The following is an 18,791-nucleotide window of genomic DNA, read 5'->3' on the forward strand; positions in this document are numbered from 1 at the left end:
GAGACGTAACTACCGGGCCAACCTTTCGATCGGGATTCCGAGGCCTCAACCTTTGTCCTTTGGTTTGTCATATTTTAGTTTTGTTTGAGGTCTTACTGAAAAAGAAAAAAGTTGATGAACAAGCGGGCTTAAGCCTTAAAGGCCAAGGTAAGAGAATAATAGCATTTGATCTTTTATGTTTCAACGGCTTTTTTATATAAATATATGTTGGTGCTTAATTAAGCAAATGTTTTTTTTTTTTTTGTCAAAAGGTTAAATAAGCATTGACTGGTACTAAAAGTTGTCCTTTCCCCGGTGTTTGTGGCGGGAGAATGTGAAATGTCATTCCTGTACGTATTAATTCGTAATTAAATTATGACCAAATTAATTAAGTTATTATTAATTCATAAATTAATCTTCCCATGAAATATTGAAACTTCCATGTGCAAATTAACGCGGATTTCTCCAGAGATGCTTAGTTATAATTATTAAGCGCTTTTTTTCTAATATTTGGAATTAATGCACCGCGCGCTCTTTTTAACGAAAATCTTGTTTATTAGTAGTACTAAAGCCAAAATCAAGAAAAAGAAGGGAAAGAGAGAGAACCGATCATATAGCTAGGTAAGACCACAAAACGATACAAGCAGCTTAACACAAAGACTCTTTAATTAGTATATACAGAACTCCGCTCTCGATCGACTGGTCACAAGGGCGCGCGGTACGAGCTAGTTTAAGAATTTCACTTGTGTTGCGAAAAGTAAAAAATTCAAAATAGATAGCCCATGCGGAGGAGAGAAAGAAAAGGATGAAAAGAGAGACGATTAATTCAGAAGTATCCCTTTATATTATGTACATTTAGACGACCAACATTAGCTATATTAGCAAGGGAAAATCTCCAAAAAGTGAGCTCCTCTAGCCTCTCCATACCTCTTGGAATTTTAAGAACCCTGAATATTTCCGAGTCACTGTTCTAGAAAACTATTTATTTATAAGGATACACCAATTCTATAGTAGGATGATCGATCTGAACCGATCATTTTGTAAGGTTTGTTGAAAAGTTTATTCATGAAAAAAAAACCTATTTTCATTGAACGTTTATTGGTATTTAAACAAAAAATGTATTTTAAAAATATGATGTCATATGATACCTATTGATATATATCCAATCAAGATGATTTTTTTTATGAATGATTTTCTCAACGATACCAACTTTGCTAATTGCTGCAAATACAAATACTTGCACACATATTGACATCCAAGGGGAGGCCTCACACACCATTGAGTATGATAGTGCATTACTATGTGTGGGGCTCTACATGCATGTATGCGAATAGGTGGGTAGAATATGAATAGTTTTAGACCTTTAAGAAATGATATACTGTCATAACACAAACGCTTGATCTTAGGTTGTTTTTAGCTTCTAAGAGCAAGTCCACCCGGACATGCCAAAATAGCATTGCCAAAGTCATTTTTTGGTGGTCTACAGTGTCACCTTGCCAAAAAAGGCAGTTTTGCTCCACCATTGCAATGCCATTTTGGCAGTTTAATCGCGTTATTGGGGTTCTTTTTTTTCTTGAAAAAAGTAATTTGTTCATGTGTTTTTCAATCTAGGCGTGAGATCAATTTTTGGGATTTGGTGTGGAAGTTTCTGTGTGCTGTTTATTGATCTCAATTTGGGAGTTCGGGCGATGACTGATTTTGTCGGGAAGATTGTGTTCTTTGATGGTTGGAGCTGATGTGGTCACATTTGACTACACCAAACTTGCAGCCAAATGTGGTACCTCAAATGGCTTTGCCAAAATTTGGCAGCACATTTAGCGCCCGGTGGAGATGGGTTTTGCCAAAAGCTCAGCTAAAATTTGGCTTTGGCAGTGCATAGAGCTAGGTGTCCGGTACTGGACTTGGTGTAACCAAAAAAAAACCTGCCCTTAGAATGACCAAAAGGGTCATTATGTAGGAATAAAAAGCACCCTTATCCTTGTGTTGCATTCAAGACATTCAGCAAGAAGGACGTTGCTGCCTTTTCAACAGGAGCATTGTTAGGAACAAAATTTTAAAATACAACTATGTCTGTAGCTCTCGAATGCCTATGACCCCACATTTATCGAACAACTTCTAGTACCGCTGTATTCCAAGTTTTTTTTTTTTTTAAAAAATGGTTGTGTTAATAGACTTTTTGTTTCAACATTTCTGCTTCTTTTAACACTCGAATTTCTTATTTTAATTAGGAAAGTACATAATTTTGAACTCTACTTTTATAAATGATTCTAAAATTTGTCTAGAGGTAAAGTTTGAGAATTGTGTTCTATTTAATTAGCTGGAGTACTTAAACACAAGTTTTAGAGTGCATTTATAAAAAAATGATTAGCGAAACTTATTTCGATCCCTGTTATAAAATTTTACTACAAGGTTTAGTTGACAACTCTAAGAGGGGAGAGTAGTGTAATTTCACCAGGCAATGTAACATTTACCAAGACCGACCACTTGTATGATCCGAAAGTTTATTTTTTAAGAGCGAAAAAAATTTATTAATCAAATGTGAAAGGATACAATGATTAATAATGATAGGTGATAACAAGTAAATAATGAAGGACTTTACTAAAGCAGGAAGCTAGCTTTTCCCTTTACAAAGTCGTAGGTTTGTAAGTGCATTTATTAAAGGTTGCACAAGGTCAAGCATTCTGGATCAATTTTACCTTTAAAAATAAAAATGATTCACCCAAGTTAAGAATGGAATTTTGTTCTTTAAAATGGATACGTATGTAACGTATCACATCAAACGATGAGATACTATCACTGAGTGAAGGTGCCAAATTCTTTTATCCAGAAAATATATCCACTCTATTGACACAGAGCTTTGTCTAGCTCAAGAATACCAAGAAAGAATGGCGGCCGGGCTGCTTTGATAAAAAACAAAAAAGCTCGCCGCAGCAATTGAAACCACAAACCCTCAACCTTGAACACTGAAATTTGAAGTTTCGACTTTAGAATTGACAATCTTTGTCTGAGAAGGTCTGGCCGAATCCCCAATTTGAAGGCGCAATGTTGACACATTGAACGACTTCTCCATTGGATGCTGTGATCATAAAGGAGAGAACTTGGCCGATGAGATAGGTACTGGATTGCCAGTTTACTCCCCAGTTACATGACATGGGAATCCAATTAGTGTTTGAGCCTTTGATTGATATAGCTTGAATAGATCCAGCTGCACCCACATTGCTTATCAATACAAGGTTAAACCAAGGATTTCCATTGATTGTGAATCTCATTCCGCCATGTCTCTTGCATGGGACCCTGTATCGACACACAAAGACCAAAGCCATAAGCCACAAGATTGCATAAGTATAACATATTCACTATATTTAGCTATGGTTACAATATCCAGCGACCAAGTTTTGGATACAATGTGAATTACTTGTAATGGAATGACCCCATGCGTCATGTTTCTTAGCATCACTCGTATGTGTATTCTACAGAGAGGCGGATACATAAAATTGGATAAAGAAGGTCGGCGAATTTTTTTTAACTCATGGGGTCAATTACTAAAAGTGTAATGAAAAAAGGGTTAAGGTGGAAAATTCAGGACATTGGAGGGTTTGATGTAAAATTTTGCCTGGCCCCTCTTTCGCTTTTATAAGGATATAAAGTTGGAAAATATAATTTGCATACAAAAAGAGAATAAGGAACTTTGCCCTCAAAGCCTTGTTGTCCCTTTGTTCCATATGCACTCCACAAACATGGTATGTGATAATACAAAAATAAAAGAACCTCAACAGATGATTGTGCGGATTTAAGTGCATTGAGAAATAGCGCAGAAATTTGACAGCCTTTGGATCTTACTCTACTTACTAATGATTCACTGCGATATGGTACTTGCCTTTTTGAAGATCATATTATAAGTCGTGAGTGTTTTTATCCAAACCACGAAATGTCATATCAATTTATATGAAACACTCCATATTATGTAGCATTACTCATTATGTATATATACTACAAGCTACAGAGATAGAGAGACAAGAGGTTGGAGAATATTAAGACCTTTGGTACAATACTGGCACAATCCCACCAACGTAAATCCCAATATTTAACCAAGCAGGTTCACTCATGTCGAAATGCTGGCGGGGAGGATTGCACCACCCTCCATTGTCGCTTGGTTCGGACCAGTTAGGCGGGCAAAAGTCAATTGCGGTGACTGTAACCTCCTTTCCTTTAATACAAAATTGTGGATCATTGGTATTATCACAAATGATCCTGTAGCATTGCCCACATGAAGCCCCTGCATTGAACAATGCAGTGCTCAAAGCTGTCGTGGCTACCCCATAGCCAGTCGTATAAGTGTTACCGTAACCACATGCTCCAGCTGTTTCCAACAAAAAGTCATTTCATAAATACGAAATATATTACCCCAAAAGCTGAACTCTGCATTGTTGCGATTTGTTTCAATTCAAAAAAGTTATAAACAAGAACATGAAGATTGGAAATCAGAACTATACAAGCTGCATACCCATTGTTCCAGAGGCGTCGCTGCCTCCGTAGAAAGTAGCATGAGCATTATACCAAGGAGAAGCCGTGAACGCGTCCACATTGATTAAAATTTGGCAAATGGAAATTATCACAAGAGCAAGAATGCTGTTTTTCGCCATTTTTCTTCCTCTGCCAATTGCGAAAGCCAAATGAGGAAGAAAATGGTGACTGTATTTTCTTTGAGTGATTTTTACAAAAACACGGAGTGCGTCTTAAATAAGGGTCAGACCCATCTAAGGCAACAACTTCCCATGTGATCCCTTATATTTTTATCACAGCCACCCTCCAGAAATTCTCTAAAATTAATTTAGAATTCCACGTTCATTCCACTCACATGGTTTTTCCCAATTGAAGAGCTGTGAAACAATAAGACCCAAATTGTTAATTTTCACACCCATCATTTGGAAATTAATTTTTGTGCTCCACTTTTGTACGCGGGCGCTCCTCTTTATACATAAAGTTACTAGTAACTACACATAAAAGTGAAGCCCAAAAATCAGCATCCCCATCATTTTATATACATGTATATATAAATGTATACACACAAATGAAGATGGCGGTTGTTGCTATACGAAGGTAAACGCAACATATTCAATGGCTTCTACTTCTAGGAATATTTTTGCTTCAAATTACTGATTGAAGATCACATGGCTGGCCTTTTGATCTAAGAGATACGGAGAATTCCAATCATTCTTGACAGCAGATTCTTAGTTTTTTCTTTTGTCTGCCTAACGATTTGGTGGCCTTCGCAACAACATTGATAATGGTTGTTTTTGGGAAATGCTTCAATGAACCCCCTAGTTTTGTGAAATTTATGCCTATGTTTGGTGAACTTTACGCCTCCTTAAGTGAAATTTATTGCTTGTTTGGGTGAATGTTATAGTACTTTTTTATGGTTAAGGATGCAAATGGTATGCACCTTTATAGCTGTACGTCTATTGGGTGAAATGTTACGCTTAGAATTGATAGCGCTTAGGACCTAGGTTTTGCTCGAGACGTAACCACTAGGCCAACTTCTTGAGATTCCGAGGCCTCAACCTTTGTCCTTTGGTTTGTCATATTTTAATTTTTTTTATGAGGTCTTACTGAAAAAGAAAAAGTTGATGAACAAGCGGGCCTAAAGGCCCAGGTAAGAGAATAATAGCATTTGATCTTTTATGTTTCAACGGTTTTTTAAAAATATTTTGGTTCTTAATTAAGCATTGACTGGCACTAAAAGTTCTCGTTTCCCGGTGTTTGTGGTGGGAAAATGTGAAATGCTATTCCTGGATTTTAATTCGTACAAAAACGAACAATTTAAGTTATTAAATATTCATAAATTAATCTTCCCATGAAATATTGAAACTTCCATGTGCATATTAACGCGGGTTTCTCCAGAGATGCTTAGTTATTATTAAGGGCTTTTTCTAATATTTGAAATTGCACCGCACTTATGAAAGAAAATCTTGTTTATTAGTAAAGCCAAAATCAAGAAAAAAAAAGGAAAAGAGAGAGAAACCGGTAGACCAGTAAACGAGAGAAGACGCTGAAGACAAAGACTCTTTAGTATAGAACTCCACTCTTGACTGGTCACAAGGGCGGCACGAGCAAGTTTAGGAATTTCACTTGTGTTGGGAAAAGTGAAAAGTTCAAAACGCACAACCCATGCGGAGGCAAGAAAGAAAATGACGAAAAGAGAGAAGTTTATATATATATTCATAAAAAAAACCTATTTTCATTGAACATTTATTGGTATTTAAACAATAAATGTATTTTAAAAATATGATGTTGTAGGATACCTATTGATATCCAATCAAGATGGTTTTTTTCATGAAATTTTTTCTCAACGACTCCAACGATACCAACTTTGCTAATTGTTGCAATTGCAAATATACACTTGCACGCATATTGACATCCAATTGGAGGCCGCCTCACACACCATTGTGAGTATGATAGTGCAATACTGTGTGTGGGGCTGTACATGTATGTGAGTATGTGGGTAGAATATGTATAGTTTAGACTTTTAAGAAATGATATATACTCTCATAAAACAAAGGCTTGATCTTAGGTTGTTTTTAGCTTCTGAGAGCAAGTCCATCCGGACATGCCAAAATAGCATTGCCAAAGTCATTTTTGGTGGTCTACAGTGTCATCTTGCCAAAAAAAGCCGTTTTGCTCCACCATTGCAATGCCATTTTGGCAGCTCCACCAATTTAATCTGCGTTTTTTGGGGTTTTTTTTTTCTTGAAAAGTAATTTGTTCATGTGTTCTTCAATTCCGGTGTGAGATTAATTTTTGGGATTTGGTGTGGGAAGTTTGTGTGTGCTGTTTATATTGATCTCAATTTGGGAGTTGGGGCGATGACGGAAAGATTGTGTTCCTTGGTGGTTGGAGTTGATGTGGTCACATTTGGCGACACCAAACTCGCTGCCAAATGGGTAGCTCAAATGGCTTTGCCAAAGTTTGGCAGCACATTTAGCGCCCTGTGGAGATGGGTTTTGCCAAAAGCTCAGCTAAAATTTGGCTTTGGCAGTGCATATGGGCGTCAGGTGGACTTGCTCTAACAAAAAAAAAAAAACTGCCGTTAGAATGTCCAAAAAGGTCATTTTGTAGCAATAAAAAGCACCCTACTCTTATCCTTGGCTTGCATTCAAGACATTCAGCAAGAAGGACGTTGCTGCCTTTTCAAGAGGAGCATTGTTAGGAACAAAATTTTAAAATACAACTATGTCTGTAGCTCTCGAACTTGTATCGATGGAAAGACCTCTGGTGCTGTTGTATTCCGTTTTTTTTTTAAAGTTGTGTTAATAGACTTTTTGTTTCAACATTTCTACTTCTTTTAGCACTCGAATTTCCTATTTTAATTAGAAACGTAATATGTAAACTCCACTTTTTATAAATCCATTCTAAAATTTGTCTTGTAGTAAAGTTTGAGAATTGTGTTCTATTTGGCTGGAGTACTTAAACACAAATTTTAGAGTGCATTTATAAAAAAATGATTAGCGAAACTTATTTTGACCCCTAGCCTGTTATAAAATTTTACTACAAAATGTTTAGTTGACAACTCTAAGAGGGGAGAGTAGTATAATTTCACGAGGCAATGTAACATTTACCAAGATCAGCCACATGTATGATCCGAGAAAGTAAATCCGAAAGTTTTTTTTTAATAGCGAAAAAATTTATTAATCAAATGTACATGTAAAAGGATACAATGATTAATAATGATAGGTGATAACAAGTAGTAAATAACAAAGGACTTACTAAAGAAGGAAGCTAGCTTTTCTCTTTACGAAGTCGTAGGTTTGTAAATGCATTTCTTAAGGTTGCACAAGGTCAAGCATTCTGGATCATTTACCTTTAAAAGGAAAAATGATTCACCCAAGTTAAGAAAGGAATTTTGTACATTAAAATGGATACGTATCACATCAATGATCAAACAGTGAGATACTATCACTGAGTGAAGGTGCCAAATTCTTTCATCCAAAAAATATATCCACTCTATTGACACACAGCTTTTGCCTAGCTCAAGAACACCATGAAAGAATGGCGGCTGGGCTGCTTCGATATAAACAAAAAGGCTCGCCGCAGCAACTGAAACCACAAACAACCCTGGAGACCGAAACCACGGTTTCATCTGTGGAACTGACAATCTTTGTCTGAGAAGGTCTGGCCGAATCCCCAGTTTGAAGGCGCAATGTTGAGACATTGAACGACTTCTCCATCAGATGCTGTGATCACAAAGGAGAGAACTTGGCCAATGAGATAGGTACTGGATTCCCAGTTTACTCCCCAATTAATTGACATGGGAATCCAATTAGTGTTTGAGCCTTTGATTGATATAGCTTTAATAGATCCAGCCGCACCCACATGGGTTATCAATACAAGGTTAAACCAAGGATTTCCATTGATTGTGAATCTCATTCCTCCATGTCTCTTGCATGGGACCCTGTATTGACACACAAAAATCATTGCATAAGTATAATATATTTACTAAATTCAGCTATGGTTGCAATATCCAGTGACCAAGTTTTGGATACTATGTGAATTGCCTTTGGTGGATTTATGGAATGACCCACTTGTTTTGTTTCTTATCAAGGAATGACCCACTTGTCATGTTTCTTATCATGGCAGTACCGACAACCCACGTGGTATTCAAATCATAATCACTTAGCATCGCTCGTATGTGTTACATTCTACAGAGATGCGGATACGTAAAAACTTTTTAACTCATGAAGGCCAGCTACTAAAAGTGTTCGAGCTATATCCATAGAACTAAAGGATTTAGGTGGAATATTTAGAACTTTGGAGGGCTTGATGCAAGATTTTTGAGAGTTTAGGGGGATCAAATCCAATAATATTGATTGATCAATAGGCCAGGTCCAAGAGGAATGAGGAACTTTGTCCCCAAAGCCTTGTTGTCCCTCTGTTCCATATGCACTCCAGACACATGGTATGTGATAATACAAAAATAAAAGAACCTCAACAGATAATTGTGCTGTTTTAAGTACACTAGGAAATAACGCAGAGATTTGACAACCATTGGATCTTATATACTCTACTTACTAATGATTCACTACGATATGGTACTTGCCTTTTTGAACCTAATAAGTCGAGTGATTCTATTCAAACCACAAAATGTGACACCATTTTATGTGAAACTTCTATATTTTGTAGCATCATTCTCTATGTTTATTTTTTTTGAAAGGCAAAAGATAACTGCAACAGAGAGAGAGACAAGAGGTTGGAAAATATTAAGACCTTTGGTACAATACCGGCACGATCCCACCAACGTAAATTCCAATATTCAGCCAAGCGGGTTGAGACATGTCGAAATGCGGGCGGGGAGGATTGCACCACCCTCCATTGTCGCTTGGTTCAGCCCAGTTAGGTGGGCAAAAGTCACTTGCAGTGACTGTTATTGACTTTCCTTTAATACAAAATTGTGGATCCAAGGTATTATCACAAACGATCCTGTAGCATTGCCCACATGAAGCCCCATTATTGAACAATGCAGTGCTCAAAGCTGTAGTTGCTACCCCATAGCCAGTCGTATACGTGTTACCGTACCCACATGCTCCAGCTGTTTCCAACAAAGTCATTACATAAGTATGAAAAATATTAACCCAAAAACTGAACTCTGCATCACTTCGATTCGTTTCACTTCAACAAAATTTAAAAACAAGAATGGGAAAAGTGGAAATTGGAACCGTACAAGCTACATACCCATTGTTCCAGAGGCATCACTGCCTCCGTAGAAAGTAGCATGAGCACCATACCAGGGAGAAGCCGTGAACGCATCCACATTGACGAAGATATGGCAAACGGAAACCATCACCAGAGCAAGAATGCCGTTTTTCGCCATTTTTCTTCCTCCGCCAATTGCAAAAGCCAAATGAGGAAGAAAATGGGTATTGTATGTTGGTGTAGTGATTTTACAAACACATGGAGTGCATCATAAATAAGGGTCAGACCTGTCTAAGGCAAATACTTCCCATGTGGACGCTCATATCATTATCCCACTTTTATCGCAGCCACCCACCACAAATTCTCTAAAATTAGTTATAATTCCACGTTCATTCCACTCTCATGGTTTTCCCAACAGAAGAGCCGTGTATTAGATCAAACAATAAGACCCAAACTGTTCCTTTTTCACACCTATCATTTTATATACATGTATGTATAAACGTATATGCACACGGCTCTGACTATCTGATCAGTTTATCATTGGACTCGAATCCTTCATTTGATTTGGGTGTGTTATCTGTCTCCCAGTGTGCAATATGTCTTTGTAACAGTTGCATTAGATGAACACGGTAGGTTGTAATTATCGTATTCAGTCATTAATGAATTTTTAACTAATTTTTTTTTTTTTAAAGAAGAAGGTAAACGCAACATATTCAATGGATTCTACTTCTAGGAATATTTTTTACTTCAAATTTCTGATTGAGGATCACATGGCTGGCCTTTGACCTAAGATATGGAGAATTCCAATCATTCATGACAGGAGATTCTTTTAGTTTTTTTTTTTTCTTTTGTCTGCCTAATGATTTGGTGTTCGTCGCAACAACATTAATAATTGTCGTTTTTGGGAAATGCTTCATTGTGTACACCTCCTAATTTTGCGAAATGTTATGCCTATTGTTGACTTTATAGGGGCCAGCATCCATCTTGTATTCGAAATGTCCCTTGCTGGCGTGGGGCAAATGTATTGGGAGGACTAACCGCCTTAACCTGTTGGTGCTATATGGGCAGCATTGCGAAGCCCCTCATGTCCGCCTGCTGCTAAGTGTAGGGTTCTGCGCTACCCTTTAAAGATTAAATTGCGCCTTCCCCTAATAGCAATTGCTGTTAGGTGAGTTGATAGCACCTAATCCAACTAGTGGTATCAGAGTGAGGTCACGGGTTCGAGTCCCAGGCTGGTGCTGGGGGGAGATTGTTGGCTTTATAGGGGCCAACATCCACCCTATACTCGAGACGTCCCTTGTTGGCGTGGGGCAAGCGTATCGGGAGGACTAACCGCCTTCATCCGTCGGTGCTGTATGGGCAGCATTGCGAAGCCCCTTATGTCCGCCTGCAGCTAAGTGTAGGGTTCTGCATTGCCCTTTAAAGATTAAGTTGCAACTTCCCCTAACAGCAATTGCTTTTAGGTGAGTTGATTAGCACCTGATCCAACACCTATGCTTGGTGGTGAATGTTACGTCTCCTTGAGTAAAATGTACGACTTGTTTTGGTGAATGTGATGGCTTTTTTATGGATATGGGTGCATATCTTATGCACCTTTTTAGCTGTTATGCTTATTGGGGAAAAATGTTACGCCTCTTTATGTTCAAATGTTATGCCTCTTTTTCATTTAAAGTGTTACATCTCTTTATAGTTGAATGGTAACCCTTTTTGTGGTGAATGTCATGCTGTTTTTGGTAAATGTTGTAGATGGCATATCATATATCCCAAACACTTTTTCCGCCACAAAGTGTGTGGAGCCTACCCAAATGTGTTGTGGTAGGTAGGAGTTTGGGCACCGTCGTGTGTTGCCCCCATGGCATGGAATAATTACTCCCAAAAGGGGATGTGTGGGGTGGCTTGTAGGGTTTAAAACTTTCTCCCGACTAATCCAAGTGAAGGTAATTCTTTCATTTTTCATGTACGTTAGTTAAAGGCCAAAAAATTGAGGCTCCCAAACACCCCTAAATCGTTGTTTCTTTTTGCTGTATTCGTTCTCAGATTAGTTAGGACAAAGTTTGAACTCTGCCATTTGAAAAAGAAAAAAAAACATTAAAATTCTCAACGGGACAACAGTGGTTCTTATTACATTCTTTTTCTTTTGTTTGGAAATGTAGATGGATTACAATATTTAAGCTGTTTTGTGTCATTGAGAATGCAAAACTTTCGTTTGAATCAAAACAATTCGGTTAAAGGTTTAGTTTTAGTTTTAGTTTTGTTTCCAATCATTACTTTATTTCTTTCTCCAATCATTACCCTATTTTTTCAATTATTACTTTCTCATCTCTCTCTATCTCTCTCCAATCATTACCCATATATTCAATCATTACTCTATTTCTCTCTTCACCCATTATCAAAACTAAACTAAACTAAACTCACAACCAAACACAGAGTCACTTGCATTTCGCATGATAAAAAAACATTGTTGCGTGCTTAATTAAAATGTATTTGATTTGTTAGAGTAACCTGTTCAGTTTGGATTTTGAGAGAAATCTTTTAGAGTTATGAGTGAAGGGAGATACAAAGATAAAATTTATTGAAAACCGTGCTCAGGGATTTTGAGACCCCAAAACGAAAAAGGCCGCGCACAAGCTGATCATAATTGTAGAATTTGTTCGGTCACCATGTTTATGGTGTTTCTGTGAAATTTACACTTGATTCTGTACATTGAAGGTTTAGAGTCACCCATGTGTCGTACATTAATACACAAAACTCTGAGAAATTTTTTATTGGAAATCGGGTACCACGGGTACCCGTGCGGCAAATCCGAACCGTCCAAACAATGCAACCAATAGCTCGGATTGAAACACTTTTTTTCCTTTTTTTTTTCAATCCATTCAGTACCTTTCAACCAGAGCCGTTGGTTGCATTTTTGGATGGCTCGGATATGCTATACGGGTACCACGTCACCCATACCCTTTTGCACCAAAAAAATTTCTCCAAAACTCCTTTGATACATACAATGCTGAAAAGCTATTGGATGTGCATGTACTGCTATTTGTTTTTTATCTGGCTACGTAATTCATTTTGTTTACAAATTACTCCTACTTTATAACATAACTTTCAAGATAGGTAAACCAATTTAGATATGTTTGCAATTTGAGTCGAAGAAAAGCCACATTTCTATTGAAATTTTGATATAGTTACATTCACGTCTAATGGAGCACCACAATCAGAGCCTCAACCGTTTCTTTTCAGTTGGTAACTTAAAGTGTTCGAGGCAATTTACGTGCGTGTCGATTGGTGTTCTGGGGGCTGGACTGACCCATAGAATTAATAGCACTTAGGAAGTTTCGATCTTGAGACATAAGTGGAAGCAAATTAATTGCTAAGTCCCAAATCTTAACTATTGGGCCAACCTCTCGGGATTCCGAGACCTCAAACCTTTGGTTTGTCATATTTAATTTTGTTTGAGGTCTTACTGAAAAAGAAAAAGTTGATGAACAAGCGGGCTTAAAGGCCAAGGCAAGAGAATAATAATAGCATTTGATCATTTATGTTTCAACGGTTTTTTAAATATTTTGGTTCTTAATTAAGCATTGACCGGTACTTAAAAGTTCTCGTTTCCCGGTGTTTGTGGCGGGAAAAATGTGAAATCAATAATTCTACAACTACACCCTTTTTACACACCCAAATGCATATCCACACACTTGTGTGTGTGGGTGTGTGTTTGGGTGTGGTCCTAGAACTACTCATGTGAAATGTCATTCCTGGATTGATTATTATTTTAATTCACAAAAATAAGACCAAAAGTTATCAATTCATAAATTAATCTTCCCATGAAATATTGAAACTTCCATGTGCATATTAACGTGGGTTTCTCCAGAGATGCTTAGTTATTATTAAGGGCTTTGTCTAATACTACTATTTGGAATTGCACCGCACTTATAAAAGAAAATATTGTTGATTAGTAAAGCCAGAATCAAGAAAATGAAGAAAAATAGAGAGAACCAATCGTATAAGTAGACCGCCAAAAAGAGACAAGCAGCGCCACACAAAGACTCTGCTCTCGATTGGTTACAAGGGCTGCACGAGCAAGTTTGGGAATTTCACTTGTGTTGAGAGAAGTAAAAAGTTCCAAACACATAACCCATGCGGAGGCGAGAAAGAAAAGGACGAAAATAAAGATGATTTCAAAGTATCCCTTAAGGTTATTTACATTTATTAGACTCCAACGACAAAAATTAGCTATATTAGATGGGGGGAAATTTTAAAAGTAAGCTTCTCCGGCCTCTCCACCCCTTTCCGCATTTCAAAAACCCTTAATATTGAATGCTTCTGGCAACCGAACGCAGGTAAATCCGCTCATGTGTGTGCCTTTATGAATTCGTGTGTATCACTTGGATGCACTGTTCTAAATAAGGAGTATGCAGTTACTAGAAAACTGTTAGATAATTTCCATCTTCATGAATGTGCAAGTGTTTACTCCGGATTTTAGTTCACAACAAAGATTGGGGGTCAAATTGATATAACAAAAAAAAAAAGGAGTCCAATGTAATCGTCTGTAAAGGCACGGCAAAGTCAAGGACCAACGGGACAAGACTCTCATTTTCGAGTAATAATTATATACTCTTCCTCCTGTCCCTAAATAAGTGTCCGGTGTGCAAATTTAGGCCTTACAAAAGATGTATGCTTTTCGTTAAAAATCTAATTTTTTTTCCACAATCTAATAGAACTCATTGCCATCTACTCCCTTCGTTCCAAAATGAGTGTCCTTTTTGGGACTCCGTGTCATTTTTAAATGCTTATATCTTTCAATTTATGAAGTTTTATGTGATTTTGAAAACTTTGTTTAATAGAACTAATTATAATCTATCAAACAAGATCTATATTGCATATTTTTTGACATTTATATTGAAAGATATAAGCAATTGAAAATGATACGCTTTCCCAAAAAGGTCACTCATTTTGGAACGGAAAGAGTATTAATTTGTGAAAAAAATTTGATATTTTTTACAAAACAAATGTATTTTTTTAAAGGCCTAAATTTGCGTACCGGACACTTATTTAGAGACGGAAGGAGTATTCAATAGTCCTGGAGTACTGCCACGTGGTACTCTGATCACTTTATAGCCAGACATTCTTGTGACGTTTATACACATAGTGGTAGATCCCACATATAGGTGCTTTGGGCTTGGCCCACTGGTTGCTTTTATCTAATCTTTGGATTGATTTTTGAGAAAATGACGGCTAAGGATGTGTTTTGATAATTAATACCCGCCAAGGATGTCCTCGACTGTCATTTTCTCTTGATTTTTCTCTACTCGATGTATTCTCTGTCAAATTTTTAATAAAATATTATTGCCTTTAAAAAAAAATCTTACTGCCAAATATGGCAACGCAAATGGCTTTGCCAAAATTTAGCAGCGGCTGCCCAGTGGAGATGGGTTTTTGCCAGAATCTTGGCTAAAATTTGGCTTTGGCAGTGCATGTAGGTGCCTGTGGACTTGCTCTAACCAACCAAAACCGGTCTGATGTTAGAATGCCCAAAAGGCACCCTCATCCAGTTCTCCAATTTATAACACAACTGTGTTAGTAACCCTTCGATACTTTTGAGCCCATATTCATCGGATGACTTCGGATACAATTGTATCCGGAGTTGTGTTTTAAAGATGTGTCAATAGACTTTTTGTTTCAACATTTTTGCTTCTTTTAACTCTAATTGAATTTCTTATTCTAAATAAAAAAATAATTTTTGAACTCCACTTTTTAATAAATGAATTATAAAATCTGTCTTTCAGTAAAGCTTGAGAATTATGTTCTATTTATCTGGAGTACTTGATGACAAATTTGAGAGCGCATTTATCGTAAAATGGTTAGCGAAAATTAATTTCCTGTTACATCGCCTGAAGTGTAATTTTCCAAGCGATGTAACATTTACCTAAAACACTTGTATGATCCATAGAAAGTAAATCCGAAAACTTTATACTTATATCAAGTAACTTGACAATCTAGTATCTCATTCAGTAAATAGTCAATCCAAATTCCGTCGTGATCATAAAGCACTCAAACTAAATATCCTACCCCTGTGAAGATGCCAAACTCTTTCATCAAAATATATACCACATTTATCGACACATACTCTTCATTTAGCTAAAGAATGTAGAGAAAAAGAATGGCGAGCTGCTTCTATAAAACAAAAAAGCGCGCTACAGCAACTGATACCACAAACCCTCAACCTGAATGCTGAAGCGACATTTTCAATTTTAGAGCTGAACGAGGCTAGAGAAGGTCTGGCCAAATTCCCAGTTTGAAGGCACAATGTCGGAAAATGTTTGGACTTCTCCATCAGATGCTGTGACCATAAAGGAGATAGTCTGGCCAACGAGAACAGCACTGGTTACCCAGTTTGCGCCCCAGTTCCATGACATGGTCATCCAATTAGTGTTTGAGCCTTGGATTGATACAGATTGAATAGATCCAGCCTGAGCCACATTGGTTATCAAGATGGTGTTCCACCACTCATTGCCATTGATTGTGAATCTAACTCCACCATGTTTCTTGCATGGGACCCTGCATCCACACACAAAGATGAAAGCCATAAGCCACAAGATTACATATGTTATGGTGACAATATCCGTAACAAAGTTTTAAATACCATGTGAATTGCCCGTAATGCATTAATGGAATGACAACACCTGTCATGTTTTTTACCAATGTAATAATGACAACTCACATGGCATTCAAATCATGGTCAAGCATCGCTCGTATGTGTTATATTCTACAGAAAAATTATAAGGGCTGCAAAATTTTTGCAACTCACTGTGGCCAACTACTAAAAGTGTTACTTCCTACATCCAAAGAACAAAAGGATTTAGGTGAAAAATTAAGAACTTTGGAGGGTTTGGTGTAAGATTTTTGAACTTTAGATGGGCTAAATCAAATAATACTGAACAATCAATAGGGTCCAACTACTAATAGTGTACTAGCTAGCTATATACACAAACTAAGGGATTTTGGTTATGAGATTTTTGAGGGGTCAAATGGTCAATAATACTGAACAACCCATGGGGTCCAAGTAAAATTTTAGAAGTTTGGGAAATTAATTGAAAAATATAATTTGCTTACGAAAAGCCAAAAAGGAACTTTGTCCCCAAAGCCTTGTTGTCCCTTTGTTCCCCATGCACTCCAAATACATGATATGTGGTAACGTCAACCTCAACGAATGATTGTGCGATTTTAAGTGCACTGCAAAATACTTCCTCTGTTCTTAAATGTCTGTCCACCATATTTTTACATGCAATTTTCGAACCAAAATATAAGGTACTTTCATGCATATTTTTTAAAATTACTTGACACCAAATTAAATTAATGTCAAGAAATTTAAATTTTTTTGCACAAAAGTACCTTGTATTTTCATTCAAAAATTGCACGTAAAAACATGGTAGACAACTATTTACAACCGGAGGAAGTAGCAAAGAGGTTTTGCAGCTTATATATGGATCTTTCTCCACTTACTAATGATTCACTGCAATATGATACCCACTTAGTAATGATTCACTGCAATATGATACTAGCCTTTTTGAACATAATAAGTCGGGAGTGTTTCTCTTCAAACCTCAAAATGTGACGCCATATATTGTATATCAAACTTCTGTAGATAGCATGGAAGAGAAAGAGAGAAAAGAGGTTGGAGAACTATAATACCTTTGGTACAATACTGGCACGATCCCACCAACGTATATTCCAATATTTAACCAAGCAGGTTCACTCATGTCAAAATGTTCGCGGGGAGGATTGCACCACCCTCCATTGTCGCTTGGTTCGGACCAGTTAGGCGGGCAAAAGTCACTCGCGGTGACAGTAATCTCCGTTCCTTTAATACAAAATTGTGGGTCCAAGGTATAATCACAAACAATCCTATAGCATTGCCCGCATGAAGCCCCTCCGTTGAACAATGCAGTGCTCAAAGCTGTAGTCGCTACCCCATAGCCGGTTGTATATGTGTTACCGTACCCACAAGCTCCAGCTGTTTCCAACCAAGTCATTTTGTAAGTAAAAAAAAATCACTCCAATAACTCAACTATGCATTGCTTCGATTCATTTCACTTCAACCAAAAAATAATGTAATTAAAAACAAACAAGATCATGAATGTGGAAATTAGAGTTATACAAGCTACATACCCATTGTTCCAGAAGCGTCGCTGCCTCCATAGAAAGTAGCATGAGCACTTTGCCAACCAGAAGCCGTGAACCCGTCCACATTGATGAAAATGTGGCAAATGGAAATGATCACCAGAATGCTGTTTTTTGCCATTTTTCTTCCTCTGCCAATTGCAGAAGACAGACGAGCTAGGAAGAAAATGGGAACTTTATTTTCGTTGAGTGATTTTTACAAACACAGGGAATGCGTCTTAAATAAGGGTCAGACCCATCTAAGGCAAATACTTCCCATGTGATCCCTTACATTTGCATCCCATTTTTATCGCAGACACCATCAAGAAATTCTCTGAAAATTAATTTACAATTCCACGTTCACTCCCCTCACATGGTTTTCCCAACAGAAGAGCCGTGAATCGGATGAAACAATAAGACCCAAATTGTTCCTTTTCACATGTATCATTTTATATACAAGTATGGGAAATACTTATTTGCGGAGCAGATTTGCAGCTGCAAATAAGAGCAGCAACCAATCGTGACTGTCCAAAAGTGTTCTGAATGGTCCAGATTTTAATTAGTTTAACTCTTCCTCGGAAAAGTTTTATCAACATCCAGACTGTCCAAAACACTTTTGGGCGGTCGCGATTGAGTGCTGTAAACACTTGTTTACACGTGCCGTAAGTAAGATTTTCTCTACATGTAGTATATATTAACACATATACATAAGTGTATACGGCGGTTATTGCTATATGAAGGTAAACCCTAAATAATCAATGGCTTCGACTTCTAGGAATATAATTGCTTCAAATTAGAATCATCTGATTGAAGCTTCTGATTGAAGTTCACATGGCTGTCCTTTGACCTTAGATATATATGGCGATTTCCAATCATTCTTGACTGTAGATTCTTTAGGTTTTTCTTTCTTGTTTATCTGCCAAATGATTTGATCATGATATATACATGGGTTTGTAGATACTTTAGACCACTAT

General features: G+C 37.2%; 3 protein-coding genes across 3 annotated transcripts; all 3 read right to left on the minus strand.

The window, feature by feature from the left end:
* Positions 1–2,479: 2,479 nt before the first annotated feature.
* LOC131334484 (expansin-A1-like) lies at positions 2,480–4,806 on the minus strand. The gene is made up of 3 exons (XM_058369516.1): positions 4,484–4,806; positions 4,018–4,339; positions 2,480–3,273 (listed from the first exon to the last, which is right to left on the minus strand). The coding sequence occupies exons 1-3, from the start codon at positions 4,620–4,622 to the stop codon at positions 2,964–2,966; spliced, it is 771 nt and encodes a 256-aa protein (XP_058225499.1). The 5' UTR covers positions 4,623–4,806; the 3' UTR covers positions 2,480–2,963.
* A 2,986-nt stretch (positions 4,807–7,792) lies between these two features.
* Positions 7,793–10,084, minus strand: LOC131334485 (expansin-A1-like). The gene is made up of 3 exons (XM_058369517.1): positions 9,706–10,084; positions 9,241–9,562; positions 7,793–8,428 (listed from the first exon to the last, which is right to left on the minus strand). Exons 1-3 carry the CDS (start codon positions 9,842–9,844, stop codon positions 8,113–8,115), a joined length of 777 nt encoding a protein of 258 aa, XP_058225500.1. The 5' UTR covers positions 9,845–10,084; the 3' UTR covers positions 7,793–8,112.
* A 5,550-nt stretch (positions 10,085–15,634) lies between these two features.
* On the minus strand, positions 15,635–18,137 carry LOC131334486 (expansin-A1-like). The gene is made up of 3 exons (XM_058369518.1): positions 17,827–18,137; positions 17,350–17,671; positions 15,635–16,215 (listed from the first exon to the last, which is right to left on the minus strand). Exons 1-3 carry the CDS (start codon positions 17,957–17,959, stop codon positions 15,909–15,911), a joined length of 762 nt encoding a protein of 253 aa, XP_058225501.1. The 5' UTR covers positions 17,960–18,137; the 3' UTR covers positions 15,635–15,908.
* Positions 18,138–18,791: the final 654 nt, after the last annotated feature.

This window comes from Rhododendron vialii, chromosome 7a, assembly GCF_030253575.1.
Source record: "Rhododendron vialii isolate Sample 1 chromosome 7a, ASM3025357v1".
NCBI lineage: Eukaryota > Viridiplantae > Streptophyta > Magnoliopsida > Ericales > Ericaceae > Rhododendron > Rhododendron vialii.